Below are 26,209 nucleotides of genomic sequence, written 5' to 3' on the forward strand. Positions count from 1 at the left end.
GTTCATCTCCACCTGCTTGTCTTTTCCCCATATCCCTTAATTTCTCTACTATGTAAAAATATATCTAACCTTGCTTTAATGTATTTACTGAGGTAGCCTCCACTGCTTCAAAGAGCAGTGAATTCCACAGATTCCTTGATGAAGGGCTCAAGCCGAAATGTTTGTTATGTATCTTTATCTTTGCTATCTAAAATACACTGAGTTTTTCCAGCATTGTGTTTTTGCTCCTCATTGCTGTCCTAATCTACTGTCCCAAATCCTGAGGCAATGTCCCCTGGTTCTAGTGTCCCCCATCAATGGAAACTACTTACCTACCTCTATAAGATCCCCTCTCATTCTTCAAAATTCCAGTAAGTATAGTCCCAGATGACATGATCTCTCCTCATAGGCTAACCCCCTCATCTCTGGAATCAACCTGGTGAATCTCTGCTCTGCCTCCAAAGCCTTCCTCAAGAAAGGAGACCTCAAGAAATGAGCACTAGTACTCTAGATACGGCCACGCCAGTACCCTGTACAGCTGCAGCATTATCTCCCTGCTCCTAAATTCAATCCCTTTAGCCTTGATAGCCTGCTGCACTGCAAATCAAGCTTTTGTGATTTATGCACAAGCTCTCCCAATTCTCTCTGCATAGCTTGCCATTTAATTATTAATCTGATCTTCCATTTTTCCTTCCAAAGTGGATACTCCATCTGCCAAACCCTTGCTCACTCACTCATCTATAATCTCTTTGCAAACTCTCCATATCCTCCACACAATTTGTTTTGGCACTTAATTTAGTGCCATCAGCAAACTTGGATACACTACACTGTCGTCTCCAGATCATTAATGTATATCATGAACAGTTACAGGGCCAGTACTGGCCCTTGTGGAACCCTGCTCACCAGATTGCCAACCAGAAAATCATCCCTTTATCCCAATTCTCCACTTTCTATTTGCTAACCAATCCTCTATCCATGCTATTGCATTACTCCCAACTTCATTCATCCTGATCTTATAATGCCTTTTATGTGTCACCTCATCAAATGCCTTCTGGAAATCCAAGTGAACAATGTCCATCTGCTCCCCTCTAGCACACTGGTTATATCCTCAAAGAACTCCAGTAAGTTTGTCTAACAGGACCTGCCTTTGCTGTATCTATGCTATCTGCTTGATGAATTCATATTTCTTCTTTAATGATAGTTTCAAGCATTTTCCCAGCTACAGTCATTAAATTAACTGGCCTATAGTTTCTTGCCTTTTGCCACATCCTTTTTTAAATAGTGGTTATTATCAGGTGGCCTTTCGACCACTTACACCAGTAATGTTTTTTCTCTTTACTATTCCTAATCTTCACCCAGATGGATTCAACATTTTGCTCATTAGATCCTTCATTGCCCTGAGCTCATCCTTAACTAAGAGTGCAACCCCACCTCCATTACTTTCCTGCCATATTCCCTGATATCCTTGGATATTTAATTCCCAATCCTCTCCACCCTGCAATCCCAGGGCAAGGTTGACCTTGCTAAGATCCTGGACACCTGAGTTGGGTCGTGTAGTTCTGATGCCAAGCATCCCTTGGGAAGTCTTGCACAGAAACCCTTGATCCATAACACCCCTGACAAGAATTGACAAATGGCAGAACTGAACATGATCTTATTCTTCCCTCAAAATTCTGAATGATTTTTTTTAATGTCTCATTTAAGCATTATATTTGTGTATTAAATAATTGGCTAAAAATCCAGTAAAATATACTCTTTTAAAAAAAGAATCTTTATTGCATATGCCAAGGATGAATCCAAATGGGATCTTTAATCTTAGCTTGACTCTACATTGAGTTATAATTCCCTCAGTGTCAAGCTAGGGAATCACAGCAAGACTGGGACAAGCGGAGGAGCGCAGTGTTCGTGCAGTGATGAATGTGGTGCTCAATAAATCTTAGGACTGGATTTGTCCATGCAAATCTGGGTCTTGCTTTGATTCTATGAAATGAATGGAAGAAACACCTCGGCATTCTACCGAGATAATAGATAAACCGAACTGAATAAGTGGCAGAGAGAACATCAAGTGTTCTGTTTCCTAATGAAAGGGCATTAGTATACTTCAATTGTTAATTCAAAAGGAAACTGAAAATAAGAGAATTAAAATATCTTGGAGAAAATTTTTTGATTTCCATACAAATTTATTAGAATTCCAGAATCCAAATCTGGATTTTTTTTTTGGTTCAGAGCCTCCAATTTCCTTTTGTTCAAATTTCCACCATAATCTTACACATCCTATCCATTCAATTTTCTCTGCTCCCTGTAACTCTCCAAAAGTCTGTGTTCTACTCCAACCCCCTCCTTCAACTCCCCCCCACCGCCCCCCCCACTCCTGCTTTCATCATTCTCGATTGGCGATTACAGCAACTATATTTTGATTTTCTAATAGCTTAGAAAATTATTGACGCACTGAAGTGACTTTTCATGTACTTTTCTGGATAGCTGGTGTAAAATCTTATTTATTTTTAATGATGCCTCACAAATGTTTGATAAGGGTGCTCCAGATTGCTATTTGTTTATGTCATGTGACATGTTTTTGAACTATTGCAAGGTTTTCATAGTCCAATATTTACTAAATAATAGAGGTGGTCAGTAAATAAAACTTTTACAATTGAATTAAATCTTACAAGCAATTCATTGTTATCATAATTAGCTGCAAGTTGAATGTTTTGAGTAACTGGGTTAATAGAATTTTTCTATTTTTTAAAAAGCGTGTCTGAATCACTAGAAGCAAATAACTTTTATGCGATTATTTACCTTCTCCATCTGACATTTGATAATATTACAATATACACATGCACTGAAATTGTTGCTTGCTGCAGCTAAACAGGTACCTTGTTTAAATGACTGAAAAAAGCAACAAAACAACTGCAATAAGATACAAAATTGAATTTAAAATAGACAATATAGTCATAATTATCATAATTGACTTGGCAAGAGTGCAGATAATTCTTTTGTGGTTTTGGAGCACTCCCTGATTAGTTCTTGAACCTAGAGGCACTGGACTTCATGCCTCTATATCTTCGACCTAAGATAGCAGGGAGAAGAGATTATGATCAGGGTGATGGGGGTTCATTGAAATATTGGCCGCTTTCTTCAGGATCTAATTCTAAAGAGATCCTTGTGAGCAAATTGGCACGATTTTACAAATGTACATAACAATAGATGTAGGCCATCCACCCTTTACTGATGCTGTTAAATTTAGGTCCCTGCTTTTTTTCATCAAATACCCTTAAGGGTTTGATGGGGCATAAAGCAAAAATTTCCACATTTTATTTTAAAAATCTATTTTATTACATTAAGTTGCAGAGCTGAACCATATGCAAGTGTTTAGCGAGTAAATAAGACTCAACAGGTCCTCATAAATGACATTAGAAGGCCAAAATTATTTCCTTCTCTAAGTCTTCCGGCCTCTGTGTCTCTCTCCATGAGAAATACTCATCACCTGTGAAAACACTGTTGGTCTTTACAGGGCCCTGTTCTCTCCCTAGTTACTCCTTTGCCTTTAATATAATGGTAGACTCTTGGGATTGACCAGGCCTTTGACAAGATCCTGCATGGAATCTTAGTTGGGAAGGTTCAGTCTCTTGGTTGTAAAGAGAGCTTTTGGCACATTGGCTTTCATAAATCAAAGCATTGAGTATTGGAGTTGGGATGTCATGCTGAAGTTGTATAAGACATTGGTGAGGACAAGTTTGGAGTTTCGATAACCTAATTACAGGAAAGCTATCAAGATTGAAAGAGTGCAGAGGAGATTTACAAGGATGGTGCTGGGACTTGAAGAACTGAGTTACAGCAAAGGGTTATACAAAATTATGATGGGTAAATCCAAGCAGATTTTTTTCCACTGAGGATAGGTGAGATTAAAAGCGAGAGGACGTGGGTTAATGAAGAAAGGAGAAAAGTTTAAACAGCAGTATGGGGAACTTATTCATGCAGAGAGGGTTGGGAGTATGGGATGAGCTGCCAGCTAAATTGGTAAATTTTGACATATAACAAAAAAATGGACAGGTACATTGATGGGTGGGGTATGGAGGGATGTGGTCCAGGTGCAGGTCAGTGGCACAAGGCAGAAAAATAGTTTGGCACAGACTAAAAGGGCTGAAGAACCTGTTTCAGTGCTGTAGTGTTCCATGGTTCTCTTCTTGTTAGCTTTCTCTGCCAGAGCCATCTCATGTCCTCTCTTTATTTCCATCCTAAATTAATTAAACAACTCCTACATCCTTTTTAGTGCTCAAAATATTAACTTGATTTAAACTGTATATTACTGTCATTATCTTGACCAGAGGCTCAGTGTCTCTGGTCATCTTTGGTGCCCTAATCTTGCCAGCCTTGCCCTTCACTCTAACAGGATCCTGCTGGCCCTGAACTTTCCTCATCTCTTGGAAGCCTTTTGCTTGTCAGTCATCCCTTTACCTGCAGTCTCCTACAATACATCTTTCCAAGTTCCTGTCTCACCCCATTAAAATTAGACTGGTCCCAATGTAATACTTCACCTTGTGGACCAGTACTCTATTTTTGTGTGCAAGTTAGATGAGTTCTAGGCATTTTGATAAATTCTAGGCATTGGAAGAACTGAGGACTGATGGGTGAGCTGGAGTTGATTGTTGTCAATTTTGCCTTCAAGAAGCCAATATACAAGGATTTAATTGAAGCAGAGTAAAATTCTATCTTAGTTATGATGTAATGACTGTTCCTGTCCCCGAGGAAATAGAATTATTTAAGTCCTGCATTAGTATCAACTACTGTTACTTTAAATGTGTCTTTTTCCTGTTTTAACATTTTATTTTTCTTTAACAGTTGACTTATTGCATTGTACAGTTTCTTGAAAAAGATCCATCATTAACTGAATCGGTATGTTTTATTGTGCATCTCAATTTATATTATCTTAAACTCTTAAAATGGACTGATCTTAAAATTTCTGTCCTTTGTGCTTCTTCAGGTCGTCAGGGGTTTACTAAAGTTTTGGCCAAAAACTTGCAGTCAAAAAGAGGTAATGACACAACTTTCATCTCCTTTTGCTGGAATAAAATGAATGTTGTTTTCGGTTGATATAATTATGTATGCCCAAATACATTTAATGTAAAGAGAACTTGAAAGTGGAAAAGTAAAACCATAACATTAAACACTGCTAATTCACAGCATGAAGTTTAGACCTGTAGCTAAAGTTAGTTAAGTTCTAAGTTTATGTTCCAATTTCAAATATAATTGAAATTATTTATAATACTTTCAGATGGTTAAGCAACACTTATTAGGATTTTCTGACAAGGTATTTACAAGAGAACATAACTTTTAGAAAATCCATGAACTCATTTATGAAGATCTTTTGAGTCTTATTTACTTGCTAAATACCTGTATATAGTTCTATTCTGCAACTTAATGTAATAAAATAATTTAAAAAATAACAATATGTGTAACAAGAATTCTACCAGTACCAGAGGTACTTCTCTAAGAAGGTCAAAATCATGTAATACTTTTGTCTTATGTTCCCAAGTTATTCTGTCTCCATGCACATGCATCTTCGAGGAAATAACAGATTATTGTTCCCAATAATTTGGGATAAACCCTCCGTTATGTAGAAATGTACTCTGAATATTTTTTTAAACGATCACATTGAGGCATAATATTGGTTCATGCAGTTGACTAAGTGTGGGCCAACATAATTGAATGCTAATTAATGTAATATGCAGGAAATGGGGGAATAACTGGAAGGAAATTACAGATTTAAATGGAGTAAATCAATGCTTAGCCGATCTAATTTCTAATGAAAACCTAAAAACATGTTGTTGACAGATTTTATAATGCTGTGACCAAATTTTGTTTTTTTTAATGTTCATTTTGTTTCCACTATTTTTTCAAGTTTTGAAGCCTTTATTTTCTTCATAAACTTAAAGGTTTCTCTTCACAGAAATGTCACCTTAATCAACAAAAGATCCTCGTACCATTTCATAGGCGTGTGGCTCTAAATTTATTTTTCTAAAATATATCTATGTCCTGATGTCACGATTTCCATCTATTTCCACTTCCCCATTGCACGGTGAGATATCTATGTTCTGTGTGTCAGCAATGATTGACTGTCAGTCATCTCTGACACTGAACCAATCATATTCCAGGTTTCCAAGTGAGACTATGGGGACAGGCATTCCTGCATATTCGGGTCAGAGCAGCACCCCAAGACTTTGACAAAATAATGATCCTGGTGAAGTAGTAAGATTACTTATTACTTTTTTTCGGCATCCCAAGCAGTTCAGTTTTCTAAATTAGCCATATCTACACTGTTGATTGAATCATCTGTAAATAAAACCAATCCTAAATGTGCTTGTTTTTGGAAGATAGGCTGTACGTACATCCCCACTGAATTAAGTTTTTTAAACTGTTGATTAGATGAAATGATGGGCAGGGAAATCGTGTTGTTCTGCTTGAATTTAAGAGAGTCCATGAAAAATGTTATTCATAATTGGTAATAAAAATATTAATTGTTAGTTTCAACTCCACAGGGGTATAAACCTGGCTATGTAGAATTCATAACCGATTATACATCCCATGTGAAATTTTATCATAAATCATTTTGGCTATATAACAAGTGGTGGATCTTTTGCCATCTATTTCATAGCTGTGCCAAATGTCGAAGGCCTGCCCATGATTTCCGAAAACAAAGTTAATTTTACAATTGCAGGAAGGAATCATGGAGACTTTGTCAAAATGTATTGAGGCAGCAGGTGCTAAGTCCTTCCTTCAAGTTTTCTATTGAGCCTCTTTATCACAGGTATTCAAATAGTTGTAATATTGGAAAGGAATATATGCTCAATACATTACTGAATTACAGTCAAACATTTTTGAAAGCTCTTAAGATGCTTGTGAAACAGCAATTTTTATGTTGATTTCTCATTAAATATGGAGAAACTTTAAAAAGCTACAATTATGTCAGGAAAAGAGAATGCAGATGTAAGAACCTAGAGCAAATATCGAGCTGCTGGACAAACTTGGCAGGTCAAGTAACATTTGCAAAGGGAAATGGACAGTTCTTGACCAGAAATGTTGACTGTCCATTTCCCTCAACAGATGCTGCCTGATTCACTGAGTCCCTCTATCAGCTTGTTTTCTGCAACAATAATGCTTACTTTTGTATTACGTTTTCATTGTTCTTTCAGTGATGAGATTGAATTGACGAGCATCGTCAAGACGAAAGACTGTTCCTAGCAATATCTTTTTGATTTGTATGCAGAATAGCAAAATGAATAAACAGCAGTTATTGTTTGTGTTTGAATGTATTACTGAAAAATAAGGTATAGTCTTAGAACATCTGCATGAAAGTTAATTTACTTTTGCTTTAGAGCAGTGATTTTCAAACTGTCCACCTTAAGCAATTCCTATGCCATAAGTGCTCTGTGATTACGAAGAAATTGCTTAAAATGGTATGTGAGTGGGAAGAGAAGGTGGAGAACCACTGCTCTAGACTCAATTGTTATTGAAATATTTTGCTTGATAAAAATTGTCATTGGCCCATTTCCCTTGGAGTTATGAAACGGTGCACATAATAAGTCAATTAGGTACGATTAAAATAGTGGTTTTCAAACTTTTTCTTTGCATTCATACACCACCTTAAGCAATCCCTTACTAATCACAGAGCACTGGTGGTATAGGGATTGGTTAAGGTGGAATGTGAGTTTAGGAGGGGGGGGGCAATTTGAAAATCACTGCTTTAGCGGGTGTAAGGTTACATGATTGGAATAATTCAAAGCCACGTGTAAAAAGCAGACAGTTTGATATATTAGGATCTGAATGTCTCATCTATTAAGAACCTCATCTCTGAAGTTAATGAATTTGATGTGATTAGATATTCAATCCAGTCCCTATTTCTGGAAAGTATGCTAATAAGAGCAGTATTTCCATTAACATGGTGCAAAAAGGCCACACGGGGAAATACAACATCACTGACCAGATAATTCCATGTAGAATGTGAGTACTGAGGGGTTGATGAGATCCATTGTCAATCAGTCTGCCAAAAGCAAACCCTTAAAGTTTGATCATCTGGGTGTGACTAAAATAACATTATTGCTGTTTTTAGTGAGGTAATTTCCAATAGTGGAAGGAGGTGGTGTTTAAGGGAAATAGTTTTCAAAAAATCCAGTATTTTGTGAAAAATAGCATTGTTAACATAAAATTTGTAACCTGAGTTGGTTTGTATCCAAAATCATAGCAGTAAAATAAATTGTGTTAATGAGAGTGCTATAAATTAATGAATTATTTTCTGTTGCATTTTTATAAACCAGGTCATGTTTCTTGGGGAAATGGATGAAATCCTGGATGTTATTGAGCCTGCACAGTTTGTAAAAATTCAGGACCCTCTTTTCAAGCAAATTGCTAGATGTGTTTCCAGTCCTCATTTCCAGGTTAGTTGGTTGAAGTGCCAGCATTGAAAGCTTTATGGCAGGTTGCACATAAAATCTGCTGTGCAGCTATTCTCTACCACTTTTGGCTATGGCTCCCTTATGACTCGGATCAAAGTTGATAAGCCCCTTTCCCTGTAAACCATTCAAGTTTAGTTGGTTTGTTCCATTCTTCTCTCCTTTTCTTTTTCTTTGGCTTGGCTTCGCGGACGAAGATTTATGGAGGGGTATGTCCACGTCTGCTGCAGGCTCGTTGGTGACTGACAAATCCGATGTGGGACAGGCAGGCACGGTTGCAGAGGTTGCAAGGGAAAATTGGATGGTTGGGGTTGGGTGCTGGGTTTTTCCTCCTTTGTCTTTTGTCAGTGAGGTGGGCTCAAACTTCTCTCCTACCGAGTACATAAAAAACATTTTATGGGAGGATTGAGCTAGTGGATTTGATCTAGTGAACCGGTGCGGACTTGAAAGGCTGACATGGCCTGTTTCTGCTCTGTAAATGGTTATATGACTTCAGTCCATGCTCCTTCCTTCCCCCACCACCATTAAATGTTCTGTGGGCCCTCAGGGAGGTTGAATGGCCCCATTGAGAATGACTGCTTTAATGTATCTATGTTTTACATAAAAACATTAAGGAACACCCACGAAGTTAGCACAATAGATTAATTTGCTGAAAACATATATTTGAGGGTAAATGCACAGCATTACTTATTGGATCTAAAAACAACCCTTCCCCCCACCCCAAGCACAGTGGAAGTATTGTATCGCTGCTGATACATTTAGCTTTGTTTGCCTGAGAGATTTCTTTCAGTTATTTATGGGGTCTCAAGGATTTTATTGTTAAATTATCCCCTGTATACTGACCTTTCTTTTTGAATGGTCATGCATTTTGTGTTTATTTTTACAAATTCCTTAAAATACTTAAAACTGAATGGGTGTTGCAATTCACTTCCACCGGTGATGCGATTATCCTTCAGAGAAACAATATTACTTGAAAAAAATACATTGTAAAGTTAATTTCTGTAATTTTTTTTGAAAATTTTATTTGAAAAATTTCCATACATGTAATCATAGCCAGATATAAAATATAATAATCAATTATTAATGTCAAATCCATTACATGATTATATAAACATCAATCCCCTCCCCCCTAAACAAAGCCCAAGAGAGAAAGAAAAAGGAAAAAAAATGAATTAAATTGAGAAAAAACATGGAAAAAGAATAAAGTAGGAAAGCAAGAAAGAATAGAAACCTGGTTGCCAGAGGGTCCCCCTCACCACACATCATTAATCATTTCGATCTTTTAATACATCCTAGGAGGTTAACGAGGTTCAAAAGCTTAAGTAAAAGGTCTATAATTTCTTCAGTTTGTAAATACAAATTTCTGTAATCTTGAATGTATTTTTTCTTCTGAATTGGCTCAGAAACCTGGTTAAAGTTAGGTTGGTGTTCGTCATTCATGTAAACGGTAAACATTTATTTCCTTATTAAGCACATTTGAGGCCCTTTTTTAAGGAGCTTTAATTTTTGCTTTAATGTCTACAAATGGTTAAAATGATGTTGCTCAATTCCAATTTGAAGTTCACAATAGTCATTAATTTTACATTGGTAGTTATTCAAGTAAAATGGCTTGATGGCAGTTGGAAAATGCTAACTTATGGTTCCAAATCTGCAGGAAAATAGAGGAAGCACATGTAAAGTGTAGATATCAGTTAGAAAATTTGCAAAATAACAGAGTTGGTAAGACGTAATATCTCCATCCATACTGGAGCACCACAGGGCTGCGTTCTTAGCCCCATGCTCTATTCACTTTATTCCTACAACTGGTTGGTTGGTACGACAATAATACCATTTACAAATTTACCAGAAATACCATGGAAATGAGTTGTATAAAGGAAGGGGATGAGTCAGCTTATAGGATGGAGATTGAAAACTCGGCGGAATGATGCAATGACCTTGCACTCAAATTTTCCAAAACTAAAGAGCTGATTGTTGACTTAAGGAAAGGAAAGCCAGAGGTGTACGATCCAGTGATCAGTGAGGGATCAGAGGTGGAGAGAATGAGCAAATGTAAGTTCTTGGGTGTCATTATCTCAGAGGATCTTTCCTGGATCAAACACCCCAATGGCATAGTGAAAAAAGCATGTCAGCGTCTCTACTTCCTCAGGAGCTTGCAGAGGTTTGGTATGACACCAGAAACCCTGGCAAATTTCAACAGATGTGTGGTGGAAAGTGTGCTGACTGGCTGCATCATGGTCTGGTATGGGTATACCAATACCCCTGAGCATAAAGCCTTCCAAAAGATCGTGGACCCAGCCCAGGAAATCACAGGAAAAAGCAACCCTACTATTGAGACATCTACAGGGAACATTGCTGTCAGAGAGCAGCAACAGCAATCATCAAAGACCGACACCACTCAGCACATGCTCTCTTCTCGCTGCTGCCATCAGGAAAGAAGTATAGGTGCCACAAGATTCACACCACCAGGTTGTGGAACATTTGCTACCCCTCCACCATCAGGCTCCTCAATGAAAAACTCAATCAGAGACTCATTTAAGAACTCTTGTACACTTCACAAGATAAAGGAACAAAAGCAGGCCCATTGAGTCTGTTCTGTGACTACACTAAGCTGAAATATGTTCACACCTAGTTTCAATTTCCAGCCTTTTCGCCATATCCCTTGGTACCCTTACGAATTAGGTACTTATCACTTTCCTGTTTAAATTCTCCCAATGATCTGGCCTCCATCGCTGTATGTGGCAGTGAGTTTCACAGATCCACGACCCTCTGACTAAAGTTCTTAACTTATCTCGGTTTTAAATGGATAACTTCTAATTTTAAGACTGTGACCCCTTGTCCTTGATTCATCCATCAGTCACTTGATTGATTTTCTTTTTTATTATCTCTGTATTGCACAGACAGTTTGTTTACATTCATTATCTGTATGCTGTTTTTTTTATTTGTATGTGCTGTGTACAATTTTTTTTGCACTACCATTTAGTGGTAATTCTGCTGTGCCGCAGGAAAAAGAATCTCGGGGTTGTATGTGATGTGATGTATGTACTCTTACAATAAATCTGAGCTTTGTGATCTTTTAGCGTTATTTTATACTGCAGTGGACCAGAGACTGTTGAGAGGAGATTTGATCAAGGTGTATGAAATATCGATTAGTTTTGGGATTGTTAGAAACAGTTCCCATTAGACACTTTATAAAGAACATCAAAGACAAATTTTAAATAATTAGCAAAGGACCTCTGTGTCATCTGAAGAAATACTTTGGCAGTGTATAGTTATGATTAGAAATGCACTGTCTCAATTGCATTTCTAATTTGCAGTGGATGCAAATACAATTATAGATTTCAAAATGGAATCCATTAAATATTAAAGATCTTAAAAATGCTCTGTAAGGAAATGGAATTGAGTGGATTACAACCGAGGCAGCACCCTTAATAGCAGTCTTCAGTGCTATTTTGATTCTGTTAACCTTGATCATCCTTAATATTTTTCATCACCTTGCTATTTGATGTGGATCTGCTTTTGATTAAGCAATGCTTTTTTTTTTAAAGAAAAGTCTCATCCTTGTTTTTAAAATCATTTGATGGTTTTACTCCTTCAAATTTTTGTAATGTCAGTCTACAATCTTCTGCTGTTCTATATCTACCTTAGATTATTTGGTGCTAAGGTCCAAATCACTGAAATTCCCCATGGAATACAAGGTTAAAAATTGGTACTGTGGAAGACGACACACGTTCTTATTGAATAATGGAAAATGTACAAGGAGCCAAATGGCTTACTCCTTCTTGTACTCTCTACCAATTTCTCCACTAAAGTCTTGCTTTCCCACATCAGATCATTTGCCCTTAAATGTTCTTGTGTGACTTGGTACAAATCTATGAAGCACCTAGGAATGTTTTGTGTCATTAAAGGTGCTGCATAAATATCAGTTACTGTGATGTAAGAACTGAAGGAGTCTGATGCTGAGCATATTTCTCTCTTTGGTGCAGATCTCTGGATTTGGTATCCTGACAGGTAAATTATAGAAATAGACGGATTGTGAAACCTGTCAGGGTTTGGAAACGAATGAAGCCCAAGTTAATTTACTACTATCCCAGTTGAATATGCCCTCATGCTAATTCTCAATTTCAGAGTGGATGAAATAACCCATTTTGCCATTTCACCAATTAAGTCAGATGATTCCAATTTATTGACTTGCAAAATCATATTTAATGCTATTAAATTGAAAGTAAATATGATGATTGCCTAACAATTCAGTTAAATATTTGTTGTAAAATTCATTCAATACTATCAATTCACTATTAATAGATCATTGATTAATCAAATTATGATTGAGATCCATAGACAGAAATTGGCTAGATTAATTTTGGAATAATCTCCTTGGATATTTGATAGTATTAAATAGAGAGTCAATTTCAAAAGAGTTAAGTTTGTATGTGGGTGATTAACAATTTTCCTCTGTTCATGCTGCCATGCCACAAAAATTTTGGCATAGATTTGTTAGACTAGGACATTACTTTTAATCACAAATTGATAAATCAGTGATCTACCAAGAACGATCTATTTTCCATATATACTGCCAAGTATATGTACTGCTCTAACAATAAGATGGTCTTTTTTAATTGCTGAATATTTTTTCCTCTTAAGGTGGCTGAGAGGGCACTCTATTACTGGAACAATGAATATATTATGAGTTTGATAGAAGAAAATTCAGCCGTAATCCTCCCCATCATGTTTCCAAGCCTCTATAAAATTTCCAAAGAACACTGGAACCCGTATGTATTTTTGAATTTAAAGTGAAAATATTTCTGTTTGCTTTAAGAGATTTTTTTCTGTATTCTTTCTGGCTACATTGTCTTATAAACACATTTACCTTTCTACCTTCTTTGGCACATCTTAATAGCATGTAGCCGCTGATCCTCATTAATTCAAACATTATTTATTTGTGCCATTTCCCTCATCTGCAGACCTCTTAGCCTTGAATTCAAAAGCTGGAGATCTGAAATTCTGTAGTAGGATGGAAGAGCTTTCAAATTTTGCTGTCCTGATTTTTTTTTAATTTACCCCCTCTCCTCCTGCCCCCTCCATTTCAAATTCATTCTTTTTGGCAATAAAGGTGTGGATTCAGAAGTCAGTGGTACAAAACGCTTAAGGAAGGTATGAAAAAATGTTAGGTATGAAAAAATGTGCTGAATAATAAATATTCATAATAGAATGGATTATTTGGTCATTATAACATGACTGTATTGGGAGTTTCCATGTGCATATTGGTTGTTGCATTTCCTACCTTTCAACAGTAACAGCATATCAAAAACAGTTTATTAGCCTTCAATACTTTGATGTTGAGGTTATGAAAGGCACTGTATAAATGCAGGTCACAGTTTTTATTTCAATCTATCATTGATGAGTCTTTGGCTTGGCTTCGCGGACGAAGATTTATGGAGGGGTAAATGTCCACGTCAGCTGCAGGCTCGTTTGTGGCTGACAAGTCCGATGCGGGACAGGCAGACACAGCTGCAGCGGTTGCAGGGGAAAATTGGTTGGGGTTGGGTGTTGGGTTTTTCCTCCTTTGTCTTTTGTCAGTGAGGTGGGCTCTGCGGTTTTCTTCAAAGGAGGTTGCTGCCCGCCGAACTGTGAGGCGCCAAGATGCAAGGTTTGAGGCGATATCAGCCCACTGGCGGTGGTCAATGTGGCAGGCACCAAGAGATTTCTTTAGGCAGTCCTTGTACCTTTTCTTTGGTGCACCTCTGTCACGGTGGCCAGTGGAGAGCTCGCCATATAACACGATCTTGGGAAGGCAATGGTCCTCCATTCTGGAGACGTGACCCATCCAGCGCAGCTGGATCTTCAGCAGCGTGGACTCGATGCTGTCGACCTCTGCCATCTCGAGTACTTCGACGTTAGGGATGAAAGCGCTCCAATGGATGTTGAGGATGGAGCGGAGACAACGCTGGTGGAAGCGTTCTAGGAGCCGTAGGTGATGCAGATAGAGGACTCATGATTTGGAGCCGAACAGGAGTGTGGCTCTGTATACGCTTATCTTTGTGAGGTTTTTCAGTTGGTTATTTTTCCAAACTCTTTTGTGTAGTCTTCCAAAGGCGCTATTTGCCTTGTCTGTTGTCTATCTCGTTGTTGATCCTTGCATCTGATGAAATGGTGCAGCCGAGATAGGTAAACTGGTTGACCGTTTTGAGTGCCCGATGGAGATGTGGGGGGGCTGGTAGTCATGGTGGGGAGCTGGCTGATGGAGGACCTCAGTTTTCTTCAGTCTGACTTCCAGGCCAAACATTTTGGCAGTTTCCGCAAAACAGGACGTCAAGCGCTGAAGAGTTGGCTCTGAATGGGCAACTAAAGCGGCATCATCTGCAAAGAGTAGTTCACGGACAAGTTGCTTTTGTGTCTTGGTGTGAGCTTGCAGGCGCCTCAGATTGAAGAGACTGCCATCCGTGCGGTACCGGATGTAAACAGCGTCTTCATTGTTGAGGTCTTTCATGGCTTGGTTCAGCATCATGCTGAAGAGGGTTGGTGCGAGAACGCAGCCTTGCTTCATGCCATTGTTAATGGAGAAGGGTTCAGAGAGCTCATTGCTGTATCTGACCCGACCTTGTTGATGAGTAGTTTCTTGATTACTCCCATTAACTTTATCATGGCTTTTTGATTATCTAGAAACTTGTAACTTCCATTTACCTTTCACGAAATTTACTTGTATATTGTGTGATTGTATGACTGAAAAATTATGATGGCTGCAAACATCAAATTGTATGCTTTAATAATTCAGATTGTTTACGTGGCTATGAAAGTTGAAAACATATAATACACTTGCAAAACTAGCTCAAGGAGAATTTGTTGGACAAGCGGATAGATTTTAGTAAACGATGCAATGAAGGTATGTTCAGAGTAGAAGTAAGGACCATGCACTAAATATTGTACATGTATCTTCTGCTAATTTTTTTTGGCTCACTAGTTTAGCCTTGGAATAGTCATGCAATCTCTTTCATTTCAACGGTGGAAAAAATGGTCTTTGATTTATTGTGCAGGTTATTCTTTTCTCTCATTTAAGGGTTGGTTTTTCTTTTGACCACTAAACATGTTGTTTGATATTAACATCATTTGCAATAATTAAATGAAAAAATATGGTTTAGACCAGTTTTCTTTGTGTACAGACATTTTACTGTTTTGGTTTTTTTTTGTTGCATATCTGAGCAATGTATTAATGAAGAGGGGCTGATTACACATTTCCTGAGGCTAGTGTTCCCACTCAAATAAATGTGTTTCCTTTCTTTAAGAAACTTGAAAAAGTAAACCAACTATAACGAAGGAAGCTAAAGATTATAATGAAACTGGAAAATGCTTGTCAGTCAGCACTTTAAGAGAGAGACAGAACTAACGTTTCAGAATGATGATCTGCTAACGAAATAATAGGAAAGCCCATTGACCTGAAAACTAACCACTTTTTTCTCCACTTAAGATAACTGACCAGAATATTTATAGCATTTTCTGTTTTCAAAGTAGGTTTCCAATATCCGCACTATTTTGCTTTTGTAATTGTTTACATAACAAAGAGGCTTATAATATTGGCAACTAGACTAGTGCTCCTGAGAATTTTGGAATTCAATAATGGATTATCAAGAAATTGATAGAGGGTCAAATGGAATGAGCATAAAATATTAAGTTTTACAAACAATGGGTAAGAAAAAAATCTATGGAAAAATATTAAACGATCAAATATAAGAGCAGAAACAAGCCACTTGGCCCATTGAATCTGTTCTGCCATTCCATCATGAGCTGATCCATTCTCCCACTCCCCTGCCTTCTCCTCATAGCCTTTGATATTCAGGTTCCTGTTAATCTCTCCCTTAAATACACCCAAAGACTTTGCCCTCCACAGCCATCCGCGGTAGCAAATTTGCAAGGTTCATCACTCTTTGGCTAAAAGAAATTCCTATGCCTCTCTGTTTTAAATGGGCACCCTTCAATCCTGAGGTTGTCCCCTCTTTTCCTAGACTCCCCTACCATGAGAAATATCTTTGCCACGTCTTCTCTGTCCAGGCCTTCAAACTGCTTCTATGAGGTCCTCCTTCATTCTTCTGAATTCCAAGAAGTTCTGCCCAGGAGTTGGCAAATGTTTCTCATAAGCTTATCACTTCAGTCCAAGTGTGGAAAAAAATCTTCTTTGAACTTTCATCAATGCAAGCGTCTTCTTTCTGAAATATGGAGCCGAAAACTACTCATATGCCAAGTGAATGCCGGATAAAGCCTCAGCATCATATTCCTGGTCTTGTACACTATTCCTTTAGAAATGAATGGGAACTTTCATTCACCTTTTCACCACTGACTCAACCTGGAGATTAATCTTTAGGGTATCCTGCACGAGGACTCCCAAGACCCTGTGCATCTCTGAATTTTGACTTCTGTCTACATGCAAATAATAGTCTTCTCTTTAATTCTTCTACAAAAAGTGTGTGACCATTCACTCTCCAACATAGCATTTCGTTTGCCACTTTGCCTATTTTCTTAATCTATACAAGTCTCTGCAGCCTTTCCATTTCTTTCTCATTACTTTCCCCCCACCTATCTTTGTATCATTTATTCTGCAATCCAAATCATTAACCTGCAACATGCAACTTAAAAAGTGACCTCAAAACCACCACCCCACCCCAAACCGTGGAACACCATGCAGCCAACCAGAATAGGATTGAAGTGCCAGTTGATGAAGTAGACAAAGACGATGGGGTCAAACAATAATCATGGCTTTTATTAGCAGAAACTCATGGTACAATAATGAAAGAGAATAGATGCATATACAGTTATATCCAAGGGGAGTGTCATTAATAGTAGTGATAATGCACAGCCAATGTTAGTACAGCAAGGCTCGCCAGAGGGGGGAGACAGGCAGCTTGGCAGGCATTCACCACAAGGATCCCTTTATTCCCATTCTGTTTCCTGCCAATCAGCCAATGCTCTACCATGCTAGTATCTTTACTGTAATTCCATGGGGTCTCATCTTGTTAAACAGCCTCGAGTGTGGCACCTTGTTAAACAATTTTTCTGCTAGAGAGATATTATATTACATTATGGAAAGAGAGGCATTGAACAAATAATTAGTATATTCCTTCATAATTGGAGATTTGATAATGATAACTAAGGAGAACCAAAGGCTTACTTGGGATCAGAAACTTAAAGTACAGTTATATTAGTGAAGCAGTTGCTCTGGAGAAATTAATGGAAGTAACAACTTAAATCTTGTCTAAACCTGATAGCTTAATTAATGAAAAGATATGGTTATAAATATTGTTAATGAAATTATTATGTTCCCCCAAGAGTTCTCTAAATTCTGAAATATTTTCTGCAGACTAAAAGAAATCAGACATACCCTGCTGTACAAAGCACGGAGAGAGAGAAAAAAAGGACAAGAGAGTAAAGAGCATAGAGTTGACTTGACATCAGTAACTGGGAAATGCTTTTTGTTACTGGTTTGTGGAAACAGGGCACTAACAAAAAAAATGTGATTAAACTGAGCTGAAAAATTATAAAAGGAATATTGTTAGTTTCTGAGGTTGTAACGAGCAGGGAAAGGGGAAAATGAATTTACTTCTAATGGCAAAGCTAGCATTTATTGTCCATCTTTAATTAATAATTAAGTGTAGGGCTCAATCTGCAATCATCTATCAAAGAAGACAAGCATGGTAGATTTACTTCCCTGAAAAATTAGTTTTTATAGTAGTCAGGTAGATTAATGGTCATCAACAGTCCTTCAAATTCCCAAAGTCCCACAATGGGATCCAAACTCTTCTCAGAATCAAAAGAGTAGACCTGTTACTACAATAGACAAGTTCTTGGGAGTCACTATCTCGAAATATCTTTCCTGGACCCAACACATTAATGGATTGTGAAGAAAGCACATCAGCACCTCTACTTCCTCAGGAAATTGCAGAGGTTTGGTATGACACCAGAAACCCTGGCAAATTTCTACAGATGTGGTGGAAAGTGGGCTGACCAGCTGCATCAAGGTCTGGTATGGGGACATCAATACCCTGAATGAAAATCCCCACAAAAGTTAGTGGATATGGCCCAGGACATCACAGGTAAAACCCTCCCCACCATTGAAAATATCTCCAGGGACCTCTGGTGTTGAGGAGTAGCAGCAATCGTTAAGGATCCCCACCACCCAGCATGCTCTGTTCTCGCTGCTGCTTCAGGAAAGAGGTATTGGGGCCACAAGACTCGCACCACCAGGTTCAGGAACAGCTGCTACCCCTCCACCATCAGACTCCTCAACAAAAACTCAGTCAGGAACACATTTAAAGAATGTTATTTTTGCACGTTATTGGTTTTTAAAAAAAATTTCTCTTTGTATTGCAAAATCATTTTGTTTACATTCGTTATCTGTTATCAGCTCTTTATTTGTTTTTGCACTACCAATAAGTGGTAATTTTGCCTAGTCCACATAAGAAAAAATCTCTGCTATGTATGTGATGTCATGTATATACTCTAACAATAAATCTGAAATCTTGCACAATATGGCTCATGGGCTTTGGGGTAATACCTTGTGGTGCATAAAATCTTGCTGCAGAAAGGTAATTTCTTCATTTGGCAAATCGTCTAGGATTGTATTCGCTCGAGTTCAGAAGAATGAGAGGAAATCTTATAGAAACATATAGGATTATGAAGGGTATGGATAGGATAGATGTAGGAAGGTTTTTTGAGCTGGCCGTGGAAACTAAAACAAGAGGACACAGTCTCAAGATTCGGGGGAGTAGATTTAGGACAGAGATGAGGAAAAATAGTTTTTCCCAGAGAGTAGTGAATGTTTGGAATTCTCTAACCAGGGAAGTGGTTGAGGTTGCCTCATTAAACATATTTAAAATTCAGTTAGATAAATTTTTACATGATAGAGGAATTAGGGAATATGGGGAGAAGGCGAGTAGGTGGAGTTAGGTCATTAATTAGATCAGCCATGATCGTATTGAATGGTGGAGCAGGCTCGATGGGCCATTTTTGCCTTACTCCTGTTCCTACTTCCTATGTTCATATACATATATATATATAATATAGTGATGAGTGGATTGCATCTTGGGTCTCTGCATTTGATCAATAGTAGGTTTAAGGGGAATCAAATGCAACAAATCAAAGTTTGCTCTAATTTGTAACCAAGCAGAAATGAAGACCCTTTCCAGAGAGGGATGAAGTGGTGGGGCAAACATGATGGGAGAATGGCCTGTTTCTGCCTTGATGTCTTTTGGTCTTAGAATTATGAATGGCTAAGGAACTTGGCAGATTCAGTCTAAAATGTTTTTCACTTGGTAAGAAAAAAATAGAAATCTTTGTTTCTATTGTGGAAGACTAGAGACTGTTGATGTTTTGAGCGATCTAAATACCTCTGAATATCAAACTTGCAGATGTAGCAATTTGGAAAGCCTTATTACTGTGTCAGAGTTCAAAAAGTCCCACTGGCTTGGGAAACCTCCATCTGGGTACTCCATGCAGAAGTTCACAAGAATGATTCCATTGTTGAAGAGATTGAAAATATGTTTCAAAAGCAAAATAACTACTAATGCTGGAAATGCAAAATGAACCAAAATGCTGTTGGTTTCAGAAGTATGTGTGGATAGTGAAAAAGCTCCTAAGGTTACTGAAACCTTAGCGGCTTCTCTGTACAATTCCTGGTTCCACAAATCTGTCTTGACAAATGTGAGCCATGCATTCTTTTGAATTTAATTTATCAACAAATATTATACTCTTTGGGAGTCTTCAAGCAAGTAGAATCTGGAAGGAGTCTTGAGCCTCTCATGTCAGAATTGTGGAGTTTTCATTTAAGGCTGAGATGAAAGAAATGTATTCATTTGAAGGATTGTGAATCATTTTAAATCCTCCAATCCATGTGCCTCTTATACAGTAATTGAATATTTTTAAAGCACAGAGCAATAGATAATTGGATACAAATAAAATTCTGGATAGTGGGATGATTAGGAGGAGATCGAGCTGACGGAGTGCTTAAAGCACTGTGGGACCACTCCTGCTCCCACCATTGTAATCCAAAAATATCTTTTATATTTTATACAATATACAAAAATGACTTGCCGTATCAGTTTCTGTTATTTCCTGTTGGGATTTGATCCTATTCTTTTAATTCTGATAATTGAGTTTTGCCTGATTTGTTTTATAAGACTTTTGCAAATTGATCTACGCATTATTCTGCATCCTGCAGGGCAATTGTAGCTTTAGTCTACAATGTGTTGAAAGCTTTTATGGAAATGAACGGCCCCTTGTTTGATGAGCTGACAGCAACGTACAAGTCAGATCGGCAAAAGTAAGATTTTACTGCAGTAAATTAGTTATAATAAATGTAAGATTTTAAGAAATATTTCAGTTAAAGCACAAATCAATAAATGATTTTGTGTTGACATCCCCGACAAAACGTTTCGAGCACGTCCATGTCGACATTGTGGGCCTGCTACCAGTCTCCAGGGATGCCCGTTAGCTCCTTACAGTAGAATTCATTCAAACACTTGTAATGGATATCTGACAGGTGAATCAGTTGGTTTGGGCCTGGAATTACAATGGCTATTCAGGTTCAGGTCAATGTATTTCTAGTCATTAGGTGAAGTAATAAGTGTTTTGCAGCAGTGCCGTGTACAATTCACAATTGCTGCTGAGCGATGTTCCTCTCCCTACCAACACTTACACACAACTTGAATATTTAAGAATAATAATGAAGATACTTTTTAAACGTAAAATAACTTTTTTCTTCCATTTTTGAGTTTATGCTGTTGCTACCATGTGTTTCCAAGGGATGGGACCACCTTTTGCATGCTTCTTCTGGACGTCAATTGTGCCACCCTGCAGTCAACCACAAAAGATCTTTTTTGTTGTCGGGGTAACCCAAAACAATCAAATTTGATTTGGTATTGACTGCCAGTTTAGCAGTTCTGTTTTAGAGAATTGTATGTCGGTAAAGGTATGAAGAATAGTGCTTTTCTATTGATACACGACTAAAATCAATTTGCAGTTTGAGATTATAATCTTAATATTCCTAACGTAAAATATTTTTCAGAGAAAAGAAAAAGGAAAAGGAACGAGAGGAACTCTGGAAAAAATTGGGAGCTCTTGAAATAAGAAAACGTGTGGGCAAAGATGACCCATGAAGCATGGTACTAATATTCCTTGGTACATATTTGTGTAGTAAGAGATGGATCAACAGTTTCTGGATTGTGCTACCTTACAGTAGACTTCACATCTGTTTCATTCTGTAACAGTACTGTATATAACTTTTCTCATGTTTAAATAGTACGGCAAAAGAAAAGGCGCCAGTACAAAAATTTGTACAATAGATGGATGTCTGAGATTTCTTCTGTAAATGTCGTGATTGTTTTAACTTTTTTTCAAAAAAAAGAAAACAATCTCAAGATCCCCAGATTTCTGATTCCCTACTAATGGTGGCAGACCACAAGAAAATATTTTTTTTAGGTCAAGATTGTGTTCTGCTTGCCCCTGTGCCTTGCTGCATTTTAATTTATAGTTACAAAGAAGATTTTCTTACAGGTTTGTGGATATTTTCTTTTTAATTTGTTGGGTTTTAAACCTCGTGTTGTTAAAATACCTCGACCACACAGCACACTCGTTGTGTGAGAGTTAATATCCATATGTGTCAAGATGTTCTTTATAGTTTAGCTAGAAGTGTATTAAAATATACTTCCAGCAGTTACAGTATGTTGCACATTAAAGTACCTGTTAAAAATGCATAATTGTTTTGGTTGAATAAGCAAGATATAATCAGTAACAGCCAAAGTTTAAGTTGGTTATATGGAATATAAGCTACATATCCTTCAATTACCTGCTGTATTTCACATTTACAACAAACATCATTAATTCAAGCCACTAGCTTTAACTTGAAGGTTCCTGTGTGAAAGTGAGCACTCATGACTATTGCATATTCTAATGCATTCATTGTATATATGTTTCCAGGCTTCAGTTATGTTCAGTGTTGCGTGGCACAGCGCTGATCTTGTTGGGATATTGTCTAATAAGTAGAGTCATCAATACCATGTGTATCTATAGGTTTTCTTAATGAAATGAAGTCGTGGGAAATTGAGCCATGTGTCTTATGTCATAATAAGCATTGTGTTGATCCAGTTGGAATGTTACACTATCAGTGTTATATTGCTCTGTGTGTCACACTACTCTTGATATAACAGGTTTTTTTTTAAATCCCACCAGGTGTGGGTAAAACTGTTTTAAAAATACTTTTTTTGTAATTTTTAAGAACTTTACTGCAGATCTGACATGCACTGTTCTCAACTTACCAAGGAACACACCTCAGACTTGCAAACAAAGAAATGAGCATTAAGTTTCATAGATTTTCCATAAACTTCTTATTCTTCAGAATATAATGAATTAGATTAGCTATGTTAATGTGATCCCTTCAGCTTTGGAAAAAGGATCGGGTAGGTCAAATGAGATGCTGCCTCATCAAGCAATACATGGTGTTGAATAAGCATTCATTGTTTCAAATTTTGATGCAAGACTTGTGCACTTATTTAGTACTGGTTACTTCTATAACAGATTGTGTATTTCAGAACTACACTGAAAGGTGGGAAAAGTAACCAGAAAATTGATGGGATGTGCCACTTATGGACATTGACTATTTTTGTGTGTGAACCTCAAAAGCAAAAAAAATAAAGATCTGGAATGATCTAGAGTAGAAATGAGAGATTTCAAGGATGAGTGGGGCTTGAAAGAAATAGACTCAACCAAATAAAAGTTGAGAAACCAATTTAGCTCTTAAATGGGCTCCACAGTGCTTTAAAAAATAAGAAATGGTGACTGTGATGGTCCACTCTCGTCTGTTATTAGTCAGTAACCTCCCATGTGTAAGCAAATCAGTGTTGCCCATTATGTTCAATGGTCATGTATGTGGTTTAGATGCCAACATGAAAGTTACCTAAATCCATGACAGGTTACGATATTTCATGACAGATTACTGTGTGAATGCCCAAGGGTCCTTATTTGGATCTCGAACTGTAAATAGACTGTAATCAGAAGCTCGTGTATGACTGCAGAGTTTTAAAATACAGATCTTATCAATGAATCTCTGGTGTTACCTTCTTTGTAAAATAGAGAAAGACAATGTTACACATTTCAAATATTTTTTGGTCACGAAAATTTGCTTGCAGATTTTTATCTTTTTTCTGGCAATATTACTAAAATCCTGCAGTATGCAAGTTATGTACAGAGTTGCCTAATTGTACAATAATGAATGAAATGCATTCTGTAAACTATATTCCTAAAACAGGTTAACCATCCTGCTTTGTCAAAGCTGCTGATTTAAAGAGTGTTTTCAACAAAGACACATTCCATTAAACCGAAGTTATTAATGTTAATAAATCATTTGCATCTCATTTAGATTACCCAAGTCAGTACTCAAATATTAGGTGCTGTTTTTGTGTGCCACTCATCAGTGACAAACTGTGGTCAGATGTTTTTGAAGTCTGATATTGGAGTATAAATCCAATAGTTTGTTTTGTAACGTGTTTAGCTGTTTATATGTCTCTCATATTTCTGTTCCTTACAAAGAAATAGGAATGAAACTGAAACAAAAATGCCATCCTTCCATTTGGTCAGAAAACCAAAGTATGGTTCATCTCAGCTTTTAAGTTTTCATATGCATGGTAAAGAATTGATGTCATGCTCCTCAAAGTTAAATTAAATGAAATATAGTACATTGAGCAATAATTTTGTGAAATTACACAGTAAAAGCAATCTTATGGAACTCACTGTAAATTTTATTTAGTGCACATTATTAAAATAATTTAATATTATTGGAAGTCTTACTGGTATGGAAATATTTTGCATTTAAATGAGTATAATTCAAAAACTATCTGAATGACTGTTTCAGTTTAACAACAATCTTTTACATTTTATTCACCTTTGTTGATTGTTTCATAGCTCTGTAATGTTTGTTCTGAAAGTGTAGCGTGGAACTTGTGGGAAAACATTCTTCTATGCAGGGCTGCAGGAACATGTTTCACATTAAATTTGTATCCGACGTTAATCCTGTAGCTATAAAACCAACATCATAAATACAATGTGGGGGGGGGGGGGGAAGAATGATTGATAAACTGTGCATAATGTTGGATAATGGATTAATTCACAGGAACGAAACTTACCTCAAAATGGCCTATTTATTCTGTATTAGAACTGATATTTTAAATTCACTGTATCTACATTTTGCCCTTAAATTTTGACCAGTGGCTTAGAATATGCTGTCACCTTGACAGTTTGTGGAAATATTGTTTATTTTCTCTTCTGTATAAATTCTCAAACATCACTCTTGTATCTGGTGAAAAAGCCTTGGCTCGTTGCCTCACTCTTCGTATCGTGAGCAGCTGCCACTATTTTTTTAACCCCTGCCCCCACCAAACAATCCACTTCGATCTGATTTAAAGAAGTGCACCTTCATTGATTACTAGGTCTCAAAGTTGAGCTCTGGAAATGTGCCTAGTAAGATGGAAGTTCTTTCTTTGCATTAAATTTAGACATACAGAACCATAACAGGCCCTTCTGGCCATGAATCTGTGCCTCCTAATTACTCCCAATTACCCTCCAACCACATACATTTTTGAAGGGTGGGAAGATACCAGAGCACTCAAAGGAAACCAATGCAGAATTTCTTACAGACAGCGCTGAATTCAAACCCTGGTTGTTGGCACTGTAACAATGTTGGGCAAACAGCTACACTGTCACATTGGTTGAAGTTAAAGTGCATGCAACATGTCATCAATAAAATTAAAATAACAAACTCGCCTTTGTTTTCAAACATTACTGTGAAGTACATGTACAATTTGAAAAAGCCTCTGAAAACTATATTTGGCTGCTACAAATGCAACATGGCTTGTTTTCTTGGAGATTAACCTACACCCAAGTATTGGAACAAAATGGGTCTATTGACCAGCTCACTTTTTTTTCAATATTTTCATCAATGCATGTGATAACACAGAACCAGTTTGTGTAACTTGGTCCACAACGCTCCCTTTTCTTCAATAATTTGAGTTGATTCAATCAGCACCAAGGATTTACTCCAAGTAATCCAATCTTAATCTGAAGGGAATCTCAAGATTGTACACTTGAAGCTTCAAGTGAAGAAAATATGCAAGGCATTTTACAACTGAAAGCAGGTGGGAATTGCTGCCAACAAGGTTTGTTTAGATAATTATGATGAATTTACCAGGTTGAAAAGATTTACAAGGTAGAAAACACTTATTTTCCATTTTCCTTCATCCAAATAATGTTCTGACAGAATGAAGAACGACAAATTGCAGGAAGCTTAAAAAGATAGTATTTCACATTGCATCTATAATGTGTGTATAAGGCAGGAAAAGCTTTTTTTCCACTTCTGCTTCAACTCCAAAAGATCATATTGCATTGAATAAATTATCCTGTTGCTGTAATAGAATATTTTTTTTCTTGACTATTGCTCTTCACAAGTTGTTTTTTTCTTAAACATGTAATTCTTGCAGTCAAGAAACTTGTATTCATCTAGACGGCTTTGAAATACAAGAAAAGCAAGACCAGTGTTGAACTACCTTGAGCATCCAGTGAGCCTCTTAATGATTCTACGTTCTCTTTTGCTTGTGGTATTTGTAAATTACTTGGACAAAAGTATCTGTAGGCTGATTAGTAAATTTGAAGATGACACAAAAACTGGCAGTTTTGTAGGTACTGAGGAAAGTTGCCAGGGAATTGAGGATATCTTATCAGTTGGAAATATGAGCAGAAAAATGGCACATGAT

The 26,209-nt window shown here is 37.2% G+C and overlaps 1 protein-coding gene across 10 annotated transcripts in view; it reads left to right on the forward strand.

The window, feature by feature from the left end:
• ppp2r5eb (protein phosphatase 2, regulatory subunit B', epsilon isoform b) overlaps positions 1–26,209 on the forward strand; it is a 175,724-nt gene that overhangs the window by 119,885 nt on the left and 29,630 nt on the right. For 6 of the 10 annotated variants that reach the window (XM_069916250.1, XM_069916243.1, XM_069916249.1 and 3 more), the window contains 7 exons: positions 4,819–4,872; positions 4,961–5,011; positions 5,252–5,287; positions 8,292–8,411; positions 13,068–13,195; positions 20,629–20,730; positions 21,475–23,508. In XM_069916250.1, the coding sequence (XP_069772351.1) occupies positions 4,819–4,872; positions 4,961–5,011; positions 5,252–5,287; positions 8,292–8,411; positions 13,068–13,195; positions 20,629–20,730; positions 21,475–21,565 (582 nt within the window). In that variant the 3' untranslated portion in view covers positions 21,566–23,508. Of the gene's footprint in view, positions 1–4,818; positions 4,873–4,960; positions 5,012–5,251; positions 5,288–8,291; positions 8,412–13,067; positions 13,196–20,628; positions 20,731–21,474; positions 23,509–26,209 lie in introns of those variants that run through there. The other 4 variants (XM_069916245.1, XM_069916244.1, XM_069916246.1 and 1 more) reach the window with 2 other exon arrangements.

Source organism: Narcine bancroftii, chromosome 2 (assembly GCF_036971445.1).
Source record: "Narcine bancroftii isolate sNarBan1 chromosome 2, sNarBan1.hap1, whole genome shotgun sequence".
Lineage (NCBI taxonomy): Eukaryota > Metazoa > Chordata > Chondrichthyes > Torpediniformes > Narcinidae > Narcine > Narcine bancroftii.